This window comes from Anolis sagrei, chromosome Y, assembly GCF_037176765.1.
Source record: "Anolis sagrei isolate rAnoSag1 chromosome Y, rAnoSag1.mat, whole genome shotgun sequence".
NCBI classification, from domain to species: domain Eukaryota; kingdom Metazoa; phylum Chordata; class Lepidosauria; order Squamata; family Dactyloidae; genus Anolis; species Anolis sagrei.
The window spans coordinates 72063071-72083264 of record NC_090035.1 but is presented as its reverse complement, the minus strand read 5'-3'; the positions used below and the strand labels follow the sequence as shown (position 1 = coordinate 72083264).

Below are 20194 nucleotides of genomic sequence, written 5' to 3'. Positions count from 1 at the left end.
AGTGTTGTGAGCTCCTGCAGTCAGCCCCAGCTTCTGCCAACCTAGCAGTTCGAAAACATGCAAATGTGAGTAGATCAATAGGTACCGTTCTGGAGGGAAGGTAACAGCACTCCATGCAGTCATGCGGGCCACATGACCTTGGAGGTGTCTACTCTTAGGCTTAGAAATGGAGATGAGCACCAAAGTTCAGAGCCGTATAATCGAGTTGAAAGCAGATAATCTGGATTTTATATAGCAGTGCAGATGATTCCTGAGAAACAAGCAAAGACGGCAATTAAACTCAGGCAATAAATGTGTTCTCCATTCATCTCATGGGCTACTTAAATGAGTCTCATGTGCCACCAGGGGTTGCCACAATCACAGTTTTAGTGCCTTACGGATGCTCAGCTCGAATCTTTGCAGTTGTCATTTTATCTCTTTTTTGGTAGAACAGTTAGCTTGCTTGTTTGCTCATCTGTTACTGTTTTTTCTCTCTCAAAAGAAGATTGTACCCTGAAGCATCAAACATGTTCAAGTGTAAAGCTTAGTTCCAATATACCCAACTGCTCCGCAATCTTTCCATCAAAAGACTGCTGCGCCAGATACTTGTTCTGGAACTGCATTTTGCTATTCTGTGCTCCTAACTCTTTCTTTTCCCAGGGGATGACGGTCTACCCAATACTCAGCACTGTCTTGCATGACCCTACAATGTTTAAAAGCCCCAATGCTTTCAACCCAGAGAACTTCTTGGATGAGAATGGACGCTTCAAGAAGAATGAGGCCTTTGTGCCTTTCTCCTCAGGTAGAACTCTCCTAAAAACACCAATAAGGAGAAGGATCACTCTCAAATTTTGTTAGTTGATATCCCATGCTTGATTTTAGAGCTGGCTTCTGTGGTCTCCTTATTCTCCTTTCCATTGTGGCTGTATTTTGGCTATTTTTACAAGTGTCATGTGATTTTGAAAAAGATTTCCATCAGTGAGTAATTTCTAAATGTTTTTATTTTTTTTACTTTCCAGAGGCATTCTCACTTGAGTAATATAAATAAATAAATAAATAAATAAATAAATAAATAAATAAATTGTACAGTTAATATTAATGGCCCGTTTTAGCATTCATTTTTTTTGATATATTCATCTTCATTTTACCAGCAGAGCGTAATTTTTAGGTAGCAATGTATTTCATGCTTGTAATATTTTATTGAAATCTGTATTTTCTTCCTCAGATCCTATGTGTATGTCTTGTTGGTACTGATAGTGCATTTGTGTAAATTCAAACCAGTTCAGGTTGTAGCCTTGATTTATTCCTGTCCTTATTTTTAGTCGGAGATTGTCTCATGCCATCTTGAGGAAATCCACATAGGCTAATCTGGGATATTTTTGTTTTGTGTAAATTTACCAGGAGTCCAGCAACCAGTTCAAATTAACTAACTTGGTTCATCATTTTATGAAATTCCTTCTGTGGGTCTTCCAATATTAGGGTAATGTCATCTGAAGAATTGCATCCCTATTTACAAGGAGCTCTAGATATCAAAATCCATAACATCAAGACTGACAAATTTCGAAATGATCTTGACTGCCTTTTGATTTAGAGACACCAAACTTAGGTTTTCCCAAATGGACAATGGGCCATCCACAATCTCATAGCAAGGCAGCTGAAATGTTTATTGAGATGAATCACAAACCCATAGCAAGTTGGATACAAAGGATTTTTTTTAGGAGTAGATATAAGACAGTGATATGGCTGGTTGGAGGAGAAACATCATACTAAGCCAGAGATTATATGGACAAGCCAAAAGGATTGAAGGTGAAATAACTGTTTTGGTTGTATCTTAGGAGTCATCTGATTAGAGATAGTGGGATGTGTCTGTCCTTACTTCTTGAAAAATACCCATATTTTTCTTGCAGGGAAACGGAACTGCCTGGGTGAATCCTTGTCCCGCATGGAGCTGTTCCTTTTCTTCACCGCCATCCTGCAGAATTTCCAATTGAAGTCCCTTGTGCCCCCTGAAGATATTGACCTCACTCCTCAGATGAGTGGCTTGGGCAACATCCCACCCTTTTATCAGCTCTGTGCCATCCCACGCTGACCCTGAGGTCTCTTCCCGTCACACATCGAATATGATTGATCCCAAAGGAACCTATTTTGGGGGTGGCATGTACTTTACCCAGCCCCAAACTCAAATCACCAGTACTTCCGCATTACAAATCCCATTCCACCAATGTATATGTTACCAACCCTATGCTTTGGAGTAATTTCTTATTTGGGTGATTGCAGAGAATGTTGTCTTTGGATCCTGGCTTTAGAAGTCACCTTAGGTCTTGATCCAGGAAAACGGAATATATAAAATAAGTAGGTGAGGCAGTAAACATGTAAATAAATAAATAAATAAGTATTGTGCTACATTGTCATTTCTGTATAAAATGCATAATAATCCTTTTTAAAGTGCTCTGATCCAATTTACATGTTACTCATTTAGGGTGGAGGTGGTGAAGTTTCTTTACCAGTTGGTAAAGAAACTTCATTGACAAAGTTTTTGCAGTTTAATAAGCCTGTTCCATGTTTTTTGATAGAACCAATTATTAAATGACATTTATAACCAAGGAACAAAAATCATATAGCACTTGTTTTAGCCCCTGCCATGCATGTAAATTTCCCTGGGAGTCACCTTCATTTATTATTATGGAACGCAATCTATAAGCAAGGAGCCTTAAACAGACTCCCACAAAGCTTACACCAGTATTTATACTATGCCTTGCTTGGCTTTGCAAACACACAACATAGCTCTTTTAAAAGCCTTCCTTTGTCCTATATTTGATTAACAGCATCAGTGTCATTAGGGCCCATCCGAGAATTCAGGTTGGCTGGGCATTCAAGATATACTGTTCCAGACAAGTCTGGGGATGGTTTACTGGTTCAAACCACCACAGGTTAAAAAAAAGGGTTTACTACTGATGTGCCGTCACACCTGGGGTCTATAGATCTTAGTGAAAGAAGATGACATCTCTCCCCAGGGGATTGCTTCTTGCCTTCCTTTAGAGAACTGGAACTCTCAAGGATCAAGACACTATAGGTAACTCAAAATAGTCTTTATTGTTCACAATGAGCTATCTTCCTTGGGCATTAACTTGATATTTCAACAGGGGTAAAGAAAACATACATTACAGTCTCTAAAGTCTTGGGTCCAAGGAGTTTTACAGCTTTCCAAGTTCATTCTTTCTTATTATTATTATTATTATTATTATTATTATTATTATTAACTTTATTTGTACCCCGCTAGCAACTCCCGAGGGACTCGATGCGGCTCACACAGGCCGAAGCCTCAAAACACAATGCAATAGAAACATAACACAACAATAAACAAAGCAAATCAAAACAGTTAAGCAAAACAACGACAATACATCAAGACATTATTAAAAACTGGTTCGGCCGGTGCAATGGGGTATAGGGATTAAAAGTGCTGAAATGGTAGGAGGAACGTGGATTAAAAGTGCGGTGTGCAGCAACATTAGTTGTGCTAAAGTGCTACTAGGACTTGGGCTGGGGATTCCTAATCTGAGAAGGCACAACGGAACAGCCAGGTTTTTAAATTCCTTCTGAAAACTACTAAGGTAGGGGCCTGTCGGAGATCTTTTGGGAGGGCATTCCAGAGTCGGGGGGCCGCCACAGAGAAAGCCCTGTCCCGTGTCCCCACCAAGCGCGCTTGCGACGTGGGTGGGATCACGAGCAGGGCCTCCCCCGATGATCGGAGCGAGCGTGTGGGTTCGTAGATGGAAATGCGGTCACGCAGGTAGGGTGGTCCCAAACCGTTTAGGGCTTTGTAGGTGAGCACCTGCACCTTGAATTGGGCCCGGAAAAGAAATGGCAGCCAGTGGAGCTCCTTAAACAGAGGGGTAGACCTCTCTTGATAATGAGCCCCAGTTAGCATCCTAGCTGCTGCCCGCTGGACCAATTGAAGTTTCCGGGCCGTCTTCAAGGGCAGCCCCACGTAGAGCGCATTGCAGTAGTCCATTCTAGAGGTGACCAAGGCGTGGACCACCCCGGCCAGATCAGCCTTCACGAGGTATGGTCGCAGTTGGCGCACAAGTCTCAATTGTGCAAAGGCCCTCCCGGATACCGCCGACACCTGGGCCTCAAGTGTGAGCGAAGAATCCAAGAGGACACCCAAACTGCGGACCTGTGGCTTCAGGGGGAGTGTAACCCCGTCCAACACAGGTAACCACCCTATACCCCGGCCTGATCATTCACAACCCCAGTCCAATGACCTATATTGAAGGCCAGAGGACTGGTTTGAAGGCGCTTAAGATTCCGCAATGTCTTCCAGGTGAGCTGGATATGAAGAATGAATCTTAAGAGTACACATTTAAGAATTGGTGATGAGAGATGACTTAACTGAGGGTTTTTAGAGCCAAGCCTTTCTCATGTCCATCTGCTGAGATGTTTGATGGTAGAATGAAAAGAAAGCCCTGCCCTCTTCCCCAGGAAGGGGTGGAGTCAAACAATTGAGCAGGGGGAGCAATTCAACCGGTGCAAAATAACATTGATTGACAGCTAACCAAACAATTAAGCTATACATTCACATACAAGTGGGGCCTGACGCGCCATCACACCTGAATTTTAACTGGTTAACCAAATCCCCATGTGAAGTCTATGAGAAGCAAAAATTAAGAGTCCCTCAAGAACCGCAAGCACCATCTCAACCAAATTTTGACTATTTATTAACACTTTCATTACCTACGTTTCCACCAATTTGCATTGCAATAGTAGATATAGAGGAAGTGATAAAATTTTGACGTCAGAGATGTTTAATCAATATTTTTGATGTGAAGATGAACTGAAACTGAAACTGACACCAGAATCAGACTCCCAAGGTTAAATTCCATTAAAAAAAACTTAAGTTTAATACAAAAACAAAATGATTTTATTGATCGGCCAATTGGCTTTATCAAAACAGACAATATTAAATCAGTGGTTCCCAGCCTTTTTTTTTTTTTTTTTTGACCAAGTACCTCTTGACTAGGGATCACTTGAACAGGGACCACTTTGGCCAGGGACCACTCTCCAATGTTAGAATCAAAAGAGTAACAAATTAGTTTTTGGTCAACTTTACCTTCGGTTTGATTATTTGGTGTGCTGATTCTATTTCTAGCTCTAGCTTCTGATAGAGAACATATGCCTCAGTACTCGCCATCTGCTCACCCACAGAAAATCATATTTACTAATTTAGAGCTGATGTGGTGGTAGTAATCTTTCATAGGTCGTCGGCCTCTCCCCTCCTGACATCCCCATTGCCTCAGCACCATAAGAGGGTTTTGCGAGAACAGTCGCTCTTGTTTTGAGGCAATGGTGTAGTAATGGTGAGGCCGCGGACATAAACACAACATACACTATACATCTAGTCCAAGTAAAATTGTAAATATACAAGTATAGAGAGAAAAAGTGGGTATTGCCAACTTACAACCAAATGTACCTTAATCTTAGGTATATACATCTGATGTCCCCATCCCCATTATACTCTTTACCAATCTGATCAGTGTACATCTGAGAAACTTGCAATGTTGCTATCTAACAAGAAGGGTTGGGTTGTGCGCCATGACAGGAGGATGTTAGCAGCGTTTGTATGGTGCTAAGGCGCAACTTGACATAAACAAATGCTAGATACACCAGATACAGCTCTGTAAAATCATGGACTCTGGAGACATCAGGTTACAAGGAAAACTCAGTTTACTAAGCACAGAGCAAAAGCACATCCATCTTCAGCGAGCGACACACAGGATAACACACAGGAAAACTGAAAGTCAAAACAGTTCTTTGCAGCTGCTAAGCTCTTCTGCTCCAAACAGCAACTCCCTAAATTTTCTCAGCAGCAAAGAGCTTATCTTAAGATCACTCAATCACAGCCTCAACATAAACATTTCAGCGTAGCATTACATTCTAAGTGGCATCCATATTGGCAATACAAGAATTACATTTAAATCACACACACAATATATCTCAATAAATCCTGACAAACAAGAAGCCAAGCAGCCTTCGGCTGGTCTGCAATATCCAAATGTTTTACAGGTTAGTTATTTCCCCATGTAAATGCTGTTGTATCTCCATCACAACACAATCCAGCATATCTGCACTGAGATCTAATAGAGCTTCTGACATAGTATACTTATGCATTTAAAGAACTGGATTGCAGTTTAGGATTACGTAGCAGCCTTGGATCTTCATTCCTATGATTCAAAAAAAGTAAGCCTTTTACCTGCAGAAACAATGAACCAGGAATCCATATCTCCTATGGACCCAATAGCCACTACTCTGATTAGACAGGGAGAGAGCTGAGCAAATTTGACTTCTATCTCACAGGCAGAGCAGTCAACATATTTGCTTCCACATCATTACATCCTACTTTCTTGTTATCTACCTTTCCTATCTTGTCATCTAATCGCCTGTGGAGAAACTTTCACACTAGGGGAGGCTCCTGCGGTGTCCCACTCCCCTGCCACTGACACATTTTCTTTTCAATCTATCCTCACACTTGGAAGATCATTGTTCTCAAAGGAATTGGGTGCTCATCTGCTCTGAGAGTGGCATAGTATATATTCCTTTGCCCTCATCCTCAAATGACCAGCACTACTACATTACAAATTGCCATTTCTTTTAGGGACGATTCCACTATTATATAAGGTACCACCCCTATGCCTGGGAGAAATTTGTTATGGATGTGGCGACTATTGTAAGAAATTACTTTTGTTGCTGAAGTTTGTCTTTGGTTATTAACCTTGGAAGCCTTATTAGCTCTTCCTATAGGGCAAAATGGTATATGAAATAAGCAAGTAAGTAAATAAATGCTATATTATAGGTTATACTATATGTGTGTGTATATATATACACTTGAAGTGACTGGACTGACCTTGAAGGAGCTGGGGGTGGTGACGGCCGACAGGGAGCTCTGGTGTGGACTGGTCCATGAGGTCACGAAGAGTCGGAGACGACTGAACGAATGAACAAATATATATACACAGCATGTATATATGTATGTTTATTTACATATAGTATTAACCAAGCAAAATGATTCATCCTGTTCTCTAAGGCAAGAGCCTTGTCTGAAACTGAAAGAAGCACTGGTCCCTCAACTCTTTCAGTGCTTCATTGAGGGGAGCCATCAAATAATCTCCATTGACATTTTCCCTCCCAGGCATTCAAAGAGTCCAGAAACTAGACTGAAGCAGAGGGAGTGAAAATATGACGATGAAATCAATGTACATTTCTTTTTCTCAAACTGTGGCTTTCACCAAGTGCACAGGTTTTATTGTGGTAACAACAACAAAAGATTGAAGGAACCTTCTCGGTACTTTTTAAATTCCTGCAAATGTTAGTAAATGGTCAGGAACCTCAAATTTGAATCTTGGGTGGGAAAACACGGTCAGACTTTGCCATTACACATCTCCTTGTTTTTATCTGAGGTTTATCATCCAATGAAAATTATAAAGTGCTATAAACAAATGTTAAAACCACTATTTGTAAAGTGGTCAGCCAACATTGCATATGTTTTCAGTGATGGGTTAAATATATACATCGGATCCCCAGTATCCACCAGAGTTTGGTTCAAGCCCCTCCCCCATGTATACCAAATCATAAGTGTCCAAGTCCCATTATTTTAATGATAGAATTATAACCCAAATATAATGTACATTGTAGAAGGCTTTCATAGCTGTAATCACTGGGTGGCTGTAGGTTTTTCAGGCTGTATGCCCATGTTCCAGAAGCATTCTTTCCTGATGTTTTGCCTGCATCTATGGCAGGCATCCTCAGAGGTTGTGAGGTCTGTTGGGAACTAGGAAAATTGGGTTTATATATTTCTAGAATGTTCAGGGTGGGGAAAAGAACTCTTGTCTGTTGGAGGTGTGAATGTTTCAATTGGCCACCTTGATTAGCATTTAATGGCATAGCAGTTTTCAAAGTGTGGCTTCTTACTGCCTGGGGGCATCCTTTGCAAATATAAGATAGTAAATAACTCACATGAATGCCAGAGAGAGTTTGAGGGTCTTTGAAGTGGCAAAGACTACACGTCTGCAAAATGCTTGGTGTGCGGGCGAAACCAAGATTTACATTTTGGCATTTTTGTCCCCAAATATTTTTGATCCATGGTTGACTGAATCCATGGATACAAAACCTGTGGCTACAGAGGACCAGCTGTATATAGTAAATGATACCTTAGGTGTTTTACAGCTAAAAAAAATTGATAACTTATGTAAGTTCACCTTAGAAGGTTTGCTGTGGTGCAAACATTAAAACACATATGCCTTCTGGACAAAATATCCACAACACTAATTTACCAGGAAACAAACTATTACCAAATCCTAGAGTTGGAAGAGACCACAGGGGCTATTCATTTCATGTCCAATCCCTTGCCATGAAGGAATAAACATTATGTTTTCCTTGTTCCACAGTTTAATGGTCAATATGGTTGGTTTCTTTCTGCTCTTACTGTTGTCCTGTGCTCCAGGTCTGAGAAGTTATGAAACACAGAAGGCGGTGCCCAACCAGCCCAATGAAAGTCCATATAGCTCCAGCTAGATCAGGCCGGTGTTCTCACTGTACCAAAAGAGAAAGACAGTTGACAACCTGCAGCATGGAATGGGCTGCTACAGTCATTCTCCTCATTCTTGTCTTCATTACTTGCTATCTGCTCATATCGTCTAAGAGGAAACATAAGGGGAGACTTCCTCCGGGACCCACTCCCCTGCCCCTGATTGGGAATGTACTGCAGATTAAGCCAACCAAAATATTAAAATCTCTTCTCGAGGTATGGACTTTTTTGGACTTTTTCAGGGGGAAAAGACTTTTATGTTTATTGTTCAGAAAGGAATGTTTATGGAAAGCAGTATGTCTGGAGAAGTGGAAGCTATTTTTATTCTCTATCTTTTTCTTTACTTTCATTGTCTTCTTTCTTTCTTTCTTTGTATCTTCTATTGCTTTGTTATAATCTGTAACAAATAAGAACTGAGAAAAATGTCTTTCCAAGATGAATGCTAAACTTTTCTAGATATTTTTGGATATATATCTCTGGACAAAATATTATCTTTGTTCCCCTCTGCCTTGCTATGTGTTAGTTGATGGTGGGACTCACATCTATGCTAAAGAATACCAGACAGCCCAAACGATATTCTTTGTCTGGATTAGTTTCTGGGATTTGGAGTGTGATGCTCCATTAATTGCTATGGCTCCACTCTATAGAAAGCTGGAACTTGTAGTTTGATTAAGGAACTTGGAATTCTTTGGTAGAGTGCCATTGACATGGCACAATGCTATTGCATCCTGGGGCTTTAGTTTTACAGGGTCTTTAGCCTCTGCCCATGAGTGACGGTGTCTCACCAAACTACAACTCCCACGACTCTGTAGCATTGAGCCATGGCAGTTAAAGTGGTGCCAAACTGGATCAATTCTACAGTGTACATGACTACAAGTTCAGAAGAGAATACTAAAGAACTCTTAGACAATTGTACACTGCCATATAAAATCCAGATAATCTAGGTAAAGATAACATTAAGTGTAGTCATGTCTGACTCTGGGGGGTGGTGCTTATCTCAATTTCTAAGCTGAAGAGCCGAAGAGCCAGCATTGTCCGTAGACATCTCCAAGGTCATGTGGTCATATGACTGCATGGAGCGGTACCTATTGATCTACTATTGATCTACTCACGTTTGTATGATTTTGAACTGCTAGGTTGACAGAAGCTGGGGCTAACAGCTGGAGCTCATCCCAGTCCCCAGATTTGAACTGAAAACCTTTTGGCCAGCTAGTTCAGCAGCTCAGCGGTTTCACCTGCTGTGCCACCCAGATTATATACATTAACTAAATTATATGGCAGTGTAGACTCATATAATCCAGTTCCAAGCAGATAATATGTTTTATCTGCTTTGATAACCTGGATTGTATGGCAGTGTAGAAGGTGCCTTAGAGTGCCTTAGAGTGCATCTATACTGCAGAACTCACACACCACTTGAACTGGGACGGCTCAAACATGTGGAACCAAATGTTCATCCCATTGGATCAGTACTATGATCAAGTGCTTGTTTAAAACTAAAATCTAAACTCCGCATAAAAATTCAGCATGTGTTGAAAGGTGCTACCGCAAATGATGCAGAATCGTGTACATCAAAGGACACCATTACAAAATGTTTGCCTACCATTTTTTTCTGCTAGATGTAAAAGATTGATTTCCCCTACAGCTACATGAAAAATATGGCTCTGTTTTTACTGTCTATTTTGGGCCACATCCAGTTCTGGTCTTATGTGGACACCAAGCTGTGAAGGAGGCCCTGATAGACAAGGCAGAAGAGTTCAGTGGAAGGACTACCACGCCTTCAATAGTGCCTTCCTTTGAAGGATATGGTGAGGCATCCCACTTACATTTACAAGAATTGCTCCATTCTTGTTTCTGCTTGCCATGTCATTTATCTCCTGTTGCCTTCAGGAGTGTCTGAGTCCAATGGAGCTCGCTGGAAGGAAATGCGCCGGTTCACCCTCACCGTCTTGAGGAGTTTTGGAATGGGGAAAAAGTCTATTGAAGAGCGAATCCAAGAGGAGGCCCAATTCCTGGTGGAGGAATTTCAGAAGACAAAGGGTAAGAGAGGCGCCAAAGACAGGTTGAAACATTTGAAAAGATACATAAGAAGCACAATGGGGCAAGAAAGACTGACTGGACTTGCACTCTTGAGTGTGTCCACCGAAGTTTATCAATGGAGTCTGATTTCTGTCAAAGTGTATTGACATAGTTTTCAAATATTTCCAACAGACGATGTAGTCCTTCTGTGGCCTGATTTGGTTTTAATTTATGTTTATGTTTTGCATGACTGTTATAGTGTTCCTTAATGTTGACTGTTGTTTGACTTTGTACTGTATTTTAACATTTTGGATCCCCATGCTGGGAGAAAAGTCACAGATCCAAGTAAGGTGGATTTTTTCTGTTGACAGATTGTAGTTTTGTCAAAGTTTATTTGTTCATTTATTTATTTATTTTAATAACATAATCATCATCATCATCATCATCATCTTCATCATCATTATTCATACATTCATTCTCCTTGCTGTGCTGCAGAAAATCCTTTTGATCCTACCTTCCTCCTCAGCCGTCTATTCTCCAATATAATTTGCTCTATTTGTTTTGGGAAGCGCTTTGACTATGAGGACAAGGAATTCCAGACCCTCGTGGTGATGGTAAACAAATTCGTATGGGAGATGAGCACATCCTGGGCCCAGGTACTCCTTTACTCCTTTTAAAGTAATGCTTAGTTGGAATTATTACAAAACCATTTGTCTTCATCATACCCCTGTGTTTTTCCTCTTCCTTTCTCACATACTTAGATATTCATCTCACATATTCAACCACAAAAAGTCATGCTCCTTTGCTCCCATTGCTTATCCAGGTGCTCTTCTTTCACTTTCCATGAAGATAATCTTTCTCTCTTTCCACAATATTTTTCTTTCTCCATTTCTTGCTCCATTTCCTGTCCTCACCTAAGTAAGTACTAATTCAGCCTTTTTGTTGCTCATTTTTGTCCCCTGTTAATTTTGCCAAAGCCTTTGTAGGTTCTCTTTGTGAAGATCTCATAATTTTTGGTGCGGGAAGCCAAGTCAGCTTGTTTTAAGTACCATGATTTTGATCTTCTGGGAAAATAAAGATGTTGTTCTTGATCCCAGCTTCCACTTTCCTGGTTAGGGACACTCCCCACCTATTGATTGATGATGATACTGTAGCCAACAGAGATTTAAAATAATTTTAATTTAAAATATAAAACATGTAGTTTCCTTTGCTCATGTGTGTCATTTTTAGGCTTCTAAACTCTATTGTCTTGAAGTAATGTTTTTCTTTGACTCACAGACACAGTGATAGAACATTTCTTTAACTTTCTATCCCGGTCTCACTGTTTGTGGTATATCTGTTGTTCCCAAGATTCTCCATTTCCCACCAAAATGATCAAAGTTTTAGAAGCCACGCTATAATGATGGAGGCTTTATTCGAGGAATAAAAATCCCTAAAAAGGCAGAACAGCACTTGTGATTGGAATGTGGCTTCTGTGATTAAAAGCCCAAAAACAAAAGCTGCACTAAGCTGAAAACCTTTTGAAAACTCCCTGGCCACCACCAAAATTAAAAGCACTAATAAGCCATTGGCTTACTGGAAGAATCTTAGGCAAGAGTGTGTTGGATTAGCCCTAATGCTTGTCTTCTGAGGTAACACCAAAAGATTATTCTTTAAATTATACACTGCTACCATTAGAATCTTGTTTGCTGCAGGAAACTGCTTTTAAAATTTAACCCACAGAGGCACACACGAGGCAGATGTTGTGAACAACAAAGCATGATGTTTATTTAAGAGAACTTGAACAATTCAGGTATAAAGCTTAGCTGGTTTCAAAATATTGATTTAAAAGCGCGTGGTTACATTAAGCATTCAGACTTAGTTAAACAGGAACACTTCAATCTCCCTCCACCTAAGTTACGGACAGGATTTATTCTCTGAAAGTAATTCTAAACACAGCTCAGATAGTCCTATCCTGGATCTATCTCTTCACACCTCCACCAACTACCTCCCTGATAGCTGTAAAAATCTTCTCACTAGCTATCACTGCTAGCCAATTGACCAATTTCAGGCCTCTCTCACTAACCCTTCACCATCTCCTAACTCCCAGCTGCTTCTTCCTTGACTCCCCCAGTCAATCTCCTTTCACCCCCTGATTCAATCTTCCCGACAGGGTTTTAAAACCTTCCTTTAAAGTCATTTTTTTCTTTTGCCAAGTTAGGTTCCACCCACTCTAACTCAGCCAATTACAGTCTTCCCTCATTTCCCTCCAAAACTGTTCTTTCTAAACATGTCCCCTTCAGGAAATAAGTAACTAAAATGGATTTTCTCCCGGCACCCTTTCCCAAATGGCTGCCGAACTTCTTGGGCCTACTTTTCCAGGCTTTTCCTAGCCTAACAGGGAGGGAATTCACTACACACGCCTATGAGGAACTGAGTATGTTTAGTTTAGAGAAATGAAGGCTGAGCAGGGATATGGTGAGCCATGTTTAAATATTTGATAGGAGGTCATATTGAGGAGTGAGCAAGCTTGTTTTCCCATGCTATGGAGACCAGTACACAGAGTAGTGGCTTCAAGAGACAGGAAAAAAGATTCCACTTAAACATGTAAAAGTAAAAGTTGTTGAGCAGTGGAATATGCTACCTCAGAATTTGGTGAATTCCCTTTCTGTTAAGTTGTGATATAAACAAACATACAAGTCATGGCTTCCAAGCCTTTCATCATATTTTTCAAACTTCTGCTTTCCTATCTCACCTTCTTTGCTCTCCTGCTTTTGCTTAGTAGGCCTCTTCATTACTTCACTCCAAACCCCCTCTACCAACAAATTCCTGCAGTCATTCAGCAATTTAGGGCCCTTCCACACAGCCATATAATCCAGAATATCAAGACAGATAATCCACAATATTTGCTTTGAACTGGATTATTTGAGTCCACACTGCCATACAATTAAGGTCAATTTGGATTTTTTCAGCTGTGTGTGCCTAAGTTACATTCATTCTTAATGTTTATCACCAGCAATATTGAATATTTGCAAATAATCTTTGAAGTCACAATAACCCAGCCACTAAACCTGGGAGGCTCACATATTTTAGAATAGGGGTCCTCAAACTTTTTAAACAGAGGGCCAGGTCACTGTCCCTCAAACTGTTGGAGGGCCGGATTATAATTTAAAAAAAACATGAATGAATTCCTATGCACATATCTTATTTGTAGTGCAAAACCCACTTATAAACAATACAATAATTAAAATGAAGAACAATTTTAACAAATATAAATTTATTAGTATTTCAATGGGGAGTTTGGGCCTGCTTTTGGATAGGATTGTTGTGTGCTTTCAAGTCATAACAGACTTAGGTTGACCCTAAGCGAGGCCGGGTAAATGACCTTGGAGGGCCGCATTCGCCCCCCAGGCCTTAGTTTGAGGACCCCTGTTTTAGAAGGTGGATGAGTTGTAGTTGCTTCATTCTACTCTGAACAAAAGGGAAGTCTTGGATGCTCCCTTTGCTACTAGTAGCACCAAAAATCCATCAAAAGCAAAATAAGGAATTGCTGTTGATGCATACATGAAATGCAACAACTATCCATTCAGTATGGTTTCTCTCTTTGTGCAGTTCTATGACATCTATGCCAACTACCTGAATTACATTCCTGGAATCTACAATAAGATGTATGATTGCATGGAAGGAAGGCTCCTTATTGCCAAGAGAATCAAGAAGAACCAAGAGACCTTTGACCCTAATTTCCCACGTGACTATATTGATTGCTTCCTCATTCAGATGAGAAAGGTACCTTGTTGACACATGAAAAGCTCTGCTTAAACTGTCCAATAATCCTTCTCATTTAGGGAAATGCGATAAGAAACCTTTAATATATCCTACTTGCCTCCAGTCAGTGTTGGAATTGTCTCATGATGTCTTGTTCTTTCCTGCTTTCAGGAAAAAGACAATCCAGACAGTGAATATAATACAAAGAACTTGGAACGCAACATTCTTAGTCTGCTCATTGGAGGAACAGAGCCAGGCAGTTCTACCTTCAGATATGGCTTCCTGTTTCTGATGAAATATCCAGAAGTGCAAGGTGTTGTTGTTGTTGTTAGCACAAAGTGGCATGGTGAACTTTTACATATTTGAAGATATGTTCTATCTAAAAATGTTTAGTTTTTCCAGGGGAATTCTACAGTCAGCTTCTGGTCAAATTCTATTGTCAGATTGCACCCTAATTTCCACCTCTCCATAATCATTTGAGAACAGCCAGCCCTTTGTATCTATGGGTTTTGCACCTATAGATTTAGCCAATCGTGCCTTGAAAATATTTAGAAAGAAGCAACCTTGATTTCACTGCATACCAAGCCTTACGCGCATGTAAATCCTGCTATAGTCAGCTCCCGCCAGTTCACTGATCCTCAGGTTCTCTACAGCATTTGTTTGCATTGTTTGGCTTTTTATATATGAGATGCCATTTTACTACACCACTATTATACACCTTGGATGCCATTTACTACACCTTGGATGCCATTTATACACCTTGGATGCCATTTACTACACCACCTATTATACACCTTGGATGCTGAGGTGTATAATAGGACCTCAGCATCCAAGTGTCCTGGGTAAAAACTTTGGCAAATATTGAGGGCCCATTGGACTTAATAATGCTTGAAAACGACAAAGAGACATGCCAATATTTGGTGATTTCAGAAATAACTGGAAATGAGAGAAATGACTGAAGAGATCAAGATATGAGAAAAACTAGTGTTCCCCCCACAAGAGGAAGGCACAATCAAACCATGCAGGTTGTTGTTAGGGATCAGATGCCAAGTCTTCCTGCAACAAATATTGACGCCTTCATGTTCTCATTCAGCCTAATTGGGAGTAGAATCTCAATTCCTTTAAGAGTTAGAAAACCAAGGAGTTAATTATCATATCTTTAACAGCAAAAGTGCATGAAGAAATTGATCGAGTGATTGGCCCTAATCGTGTCCCAAACACTGAAGATCGGCGGCAGATGCCGTATACAGATGCCGTTATCCACGAAGTGCAGAGATGCAGTGATGTTCTTCCTATGAGTTTGGCCCACATGGTCACTCGTGACACTGAATTCAGAGGATATCATATCCCAAAGGTACAGTAGTGGGGCAACAAGGATACGAGTAATTGAAGGTATTCATGGGACATTCCATTGTGATTCAATCCTACAGTTACCAGATGGCAGATGAGTCTAGGTCAGGGGTCCTCAAACTAAGGCCCGGGGGCTTGATATGGCCCTCCATGGTCATTTACCCAGTCCTCACTCAGGGTCAACATAAGTCTGAATTGACTTGAAAGCACACAACAACAACCACAACAACAACAACACTAATAAGTTTAAAATAACATATGTGCAGTGTACATAGGAATTCATATTTTTTTCAAATTATAATCCGGCCCTCCAACAGTTTGAGGTACTGTGACCTGACCCTCTGTTTAAAAAGTTTGAGGACCCCTGGTCCAGATGGTGTAAGCCCAGTCTCTGCCACCATTATCCACTTTTTAAAATATTGAAAAGGTAGGGATTCCATTACAATGGGACAAGAACCACCACCTATTTTGTGTCCAGTTCCACCTGACACCTATTTCTATGCTGGGGAGGGAACAGAAAGGTAGCATTCAGTTCTTATCTGGATACACTCGAGTCCTACATTGACATATTCAGTTCTCGAAGCCACATTCCACTTGAGAAGCAATTACAAATTTCTGGAGGTTAAGGCCACAGGTTCTATGTGATACAACTATGAAGAGATTCTTTGGTAAATTTTAGAAGAAAGATTAATAGATCCCTTAATTCTGTAATGGGCCAATTTACAAAGCAGAACTGATGAAGTCTGACATCAATTAATGCTATGGAATCATGGAAGTTGCAGTTGGTAGCAAACTCCATTCTTTATGTAGTGTAGATGCACACACTACAGAATTATGACCATGAATCTAAGGCTGCATCTGCGCTGCCATATAATCCAGATTAACAAAGTAGATAATCCACATTATCTGCTTTGGACTCAACTATATGAGTCTATATTGCCATATAATCAAGTTGAAAGCAGATAATCTGGATTTTATATAGCAGTGCAGATGGTTCCTGAGAAACAAGCAAAGGAAATTAAATTCAGGCCATAATAGTGTTCTCCATTCATCTCATGGGCTACTTAAATGAATCCCATGAGCCACCAGGGGTTTGCTTGCATGCTGGTCGCTTCAAAGATGGCTTTGAAAGGCAGCAGATCACAGGAGCTGTCTTCATAGACCTGTCAGCAGCCTATGATACTGTGAACCACCGCCTCCTCCTGAGAAAAATGTATAATATCACAAAGGACTACCACCTCACCCGCCTCATAGGAAACCTGCTCCAAAACAAGAGCTTTTTTGTTGAGTTTCAGGGCCAGAGAAGCAGATGGCGGAAACAGAAGAATGGCCTGCCTCAGGGGAGCGTGCTCGCTCCATCCATGTTCAACATCTACACAAATGACCAGCCACTGCCAGAAGGGACAGAGAGCTTCATCTATGCTGATGATCGTGCCATTATTGCTCAAGCAGGGAGCTTTGAGACTGTAGAACAGAAGCTCTCTGAAGCTCTAGGTGCTCTTACTGCCTACTACAGGGAAAACCAGCTGATCCCTAACCCATCTAAAACACAGACATGTGCCTTTCATCTCAAGAACAGAGAAGCATCCCGAGCTCTGAAGATCACCTGGGAAGGAATCCCACTGGAGCATTGCAGCACACCCAAATACCTGGGAGTCACTCTGGACCGTGCTCTTACCTACAAGAAGCACTGCCTGAACATCAAGCAAAAAGTGGGTGCTAGAAACAATATCATACGAAAGCTGACTGGCACAACCTGGGGATCACAACCAGATACAGTGAAGACATCTGCCCTTGCACTGTGCTACAGAGACCCTCGCTGGAACACCCCAGCAAGCGAGAGTCCAAAAGTGGCAGGCTCAAACCCAGCACCTCAACCAATGGCTGATACCAAATGAGAGACTCCCTCCTGGGCACACAGAAGACTGGGCGACTTGGAAGGCATTGAACAGACTGCGCTCTGGCACCACGAGATGCAGAGCCAACCTTCAGAAATGGGGCTACAAAGTAGAATCCTCGACATGTGAGTGTGGAGAAGAACAAACCACAGACCACCTGCTGCAATGCAACCTGAGCCCTGCCACATGCACAATGGAGGACCTTCTTGCAGCAACACCGGAAGCACTCCAAGTGGCCAGATACTGGTCAAAGGACATTTAACCAGCTACCAAACTCACAAGTTGTGTATTTTTCTGTTTGTTTGCTTTGTTCTGTTAGACTGGTTGTTCTGACACGACAAATAAAAATAAATACCAGGGGTTGCCACAATCACATTTTTAGTGCCTTATGGATGGTAACTGAAATCTTCGCAGTTCTGATCTTGTCTGTTTTTTGGTAGAACAGAGTGTTGGCTTGCTCATCTGTTGCTCTCTCAAAAGAAGGTTGTACCCTGAATCATCAAACATGTTGAAATGCAAAACCTGGTTCTAATAAACCCAACTGTTCCGCAATCTTTCCATCAAAAGACTGCTGTGCAAGATACTTGTTCTGGAACTCCATTTTGCTATTCTGAGTTCATAACTCATTTATTTCCCAGGGGATAACTGTCTATGCAATACTCAGCACTGTCTTGCATGACCCCACAATGTTTAAAAGCCCCAATGCTTTCAACCCAGAGAACTTCTTGGATGAGAATGGACGCTTCAAGAAGAATGATGCCTTTGTGCCTTTCTCTGCAGGTAGAACTCTCCTAAAAACACCAATGAAGAGAAGAATCACTTTCACATTTTGTTGTTAGTTTATTAGCTTGATATCCAATGGTTGATTTTAGAGCTTGCTTCTGTGGTCTCCTTATTCTCCTTTCCATTGTGGCTGTATTTTGGCTATTATTACAGGTGTCATGTAATTTTGAAAAAGATTTCCATCAGTGAGTAATTTCTAAATGTTTTTATTTTTTACTTTCCGGAGACATTCTCACTTCTCTAGAGTAATTGTACAGTTAATATTAATGGCCCATTTTTTGATATTTTCAACTTCATTTTACCAAAAGAGCATAAATGTTGGGTAGTAATGTATTTCATGCTTGTAATCTTTTGTTGAAATCAGTCTTTTCTTCCTCAAATCTTATGTGTATGTCTTGTTGGTACTGATAGTGAATTTGTGTAAATTCAAACCAGTTCAGGTTGTAGCCTTGATTTATTTCTGTCCTTATTTTTAGTTGGAGATTGTCTCATGCCATCTTGAGGAAATCCACATAGGCTAATCTTCTGTTTCCCTTGGGATATTTTTGTTTTGTGTAAATTTACCAGGAGTCCAGCAACCAGTTCAAATTAATTAACTTGGTTCATCATTTTATGAAATTCCTTCTGTGGATCTTCCGATCTTAGAGTAATGTCATCTGAAGAATTGCATCCCTACTTACAAGGAGCTCTAGAAATCAAAATCCTTAACAGCAAGATTGACAAATTTCAAAATGATCTTGGCTGCCTTTTGATTTAGAGACACCAAACTTAGGTTTTCCCAAATGGACAATGGGCCATCCACAATCTCATAGCAAGAGATAAATCACAAACCCATAGCAAGTTGGATACAAAGGAAATATTTTAGGAGTAGATATAAGACAGTGAGATGGCTGATTGGAGGGGAAACATCATACTAAGCCAGAGATGATATGGACAAGCCAAGGGGATTGGGGGTGAAATAACTCTTTTGGTTGTATCTTAGGAGGCATCTGGTTAGAGATAGTGGGATGTGTCTATACTTGCCTACTGAAAAATTCCCATATTTTTCTTTCAGGGAAACGGAGCTGCCTTGGTGAAGCCTTGGCCCGCATGGAACTGTTCCTTTTCTTCACCACCATCCTGCAAAATTTCCAATTGAAGTCCCTTGTGCCCCCTGAAGATCTTGACCTCACTCCTCAGATGATTGGCTTGGGCAACATCCCACCCTTTTATCAGCTGTGTGCCATCCCACGCTGACCCTGAGGTTTCTTCCCCTCACACAACGAATATGATTGACCCCAAAGAAACCTATTTTTGGGGTGGCATGGGATGTACTTCCACATTACAAATTGCAATTTTTGGGAGTCCCATTCCACCAATGTATATGTTACCAACCCTATGCTTTGGAGTAATTTCTTATTTGGGTGATTGGAATCTTACTTTTGTCAGAGAATGTTGTCTTTGGATCCTGTCCTTAGAAACCACCTTAGGTCTTGCTCCAGGAAAATGTAACATATACAATAAGTAGGTGAGGCAGTAAACATGTAAATAAATAAATATTGTGCTACATTGTCATTTCTATATAAAATGCAGGATATTCCTTTTTAAAGTCCTCTGTTTCAGTTTACATGTTACTCATTTAGGGTGGAGGTGGTGAAGTTTCTTTACCAGTTGGGTTTTGACCTTCATTGACAAAGTTTTTGTAGTTTAACAAACCTGTTCCATGTATTCATGATAGAACCAATTATTAAATGACATTTATAACCAAGGAACAAAAATCATATAGTACTTGTTTTAGCCCCGGCCATGTATGTAAAATTCCCTGGGTATTCACCTTCAATTAATTCATTTATTATTATGGAAC

General features: G+C 40.6%; 2 protein-coding genes across 2 annotated transcripts; both read left to right on the top strand.

The window, feature by feature from the left end:
• Positions 1-642: 642 nt before the first annotated feature.
• Positions 643-2068, top strand: LOC132780568 (putative inactive cytochrome P450 2G1). The gene is made up of 2 exons (XM_060784293.2): positions 643-781; positions 1887-2068. Exons 1-2 carry the CDS (start codon positions 643-645, stop codon positions 2066-2068), a joined length of 321 nt encoding a protein of 106 aa, XP_060640276.2.
• Positions 2069-8577: 6509 nt separating this feature from the next.
• On the top strand, positions 8578-20089 carry LOC137095398 (cytochrome P450 2G1-like). The gene is made up of 9 exons (XM_067462020.1): positions 8578-8776; positions 10203-10365; positions 10448-10597; positions 11072-11232; positions 14168-14341; positions 14492-14633; positions 15487-15674; positions 18207-18348; positions 19406-20089. Exons 1-9 carry the CDS (start codon positions 8603-8605, stop codon positions 19585-19587), a joined length of 1476 nt encoding a protein of 491 aa, XP_067318121.1. The 5' UTR covers positions 8578-8602; the 3' UTR covers positions 19588-20089.
• Positions 20090-20194: the final 105 nt, after the last annotated feature.

Excerpts from the sequence above, each read along its gene's own strand:
- LOC132780568 (XM_060784293.2), top strand. The coding sequence starts at position 643 with ATGACGGTCTACCCAATACTCAGCACTGTCTTGCATGACCCTACAATG. Across the intron at positions 782-1,886 it reads CTTTGTGCCTTTCTCCTCAG|GGAAACGGAACTGCCTGGGT; the intron begins GTAGAACTCTCC and ends TTTTTCTTGCAG.
- LOC137095398 (XM_067462020.1), top strand. The coding sequence starts at position 8,603 with ATGGAATGGGCTGCTACAGTCATTCTCCTCATTCTTGTCTTCATTACT. Across the intron at positions 15,675-18,206 it reads GAGGATATCATATCCCAAAG|GGGATAACTGTCTATGCAAT; the intron begins GTACAGTAGTGG and ends TTTATTTCCCAG. Across the intron at positions 18,349-19,405 it reads CTTTGTGCCTTTCTCTGCAG|GGAAACGGAGCTGCCTTGGT; the intron begins GTAGAACTCTCC and ends TTTTTCTTTCAG.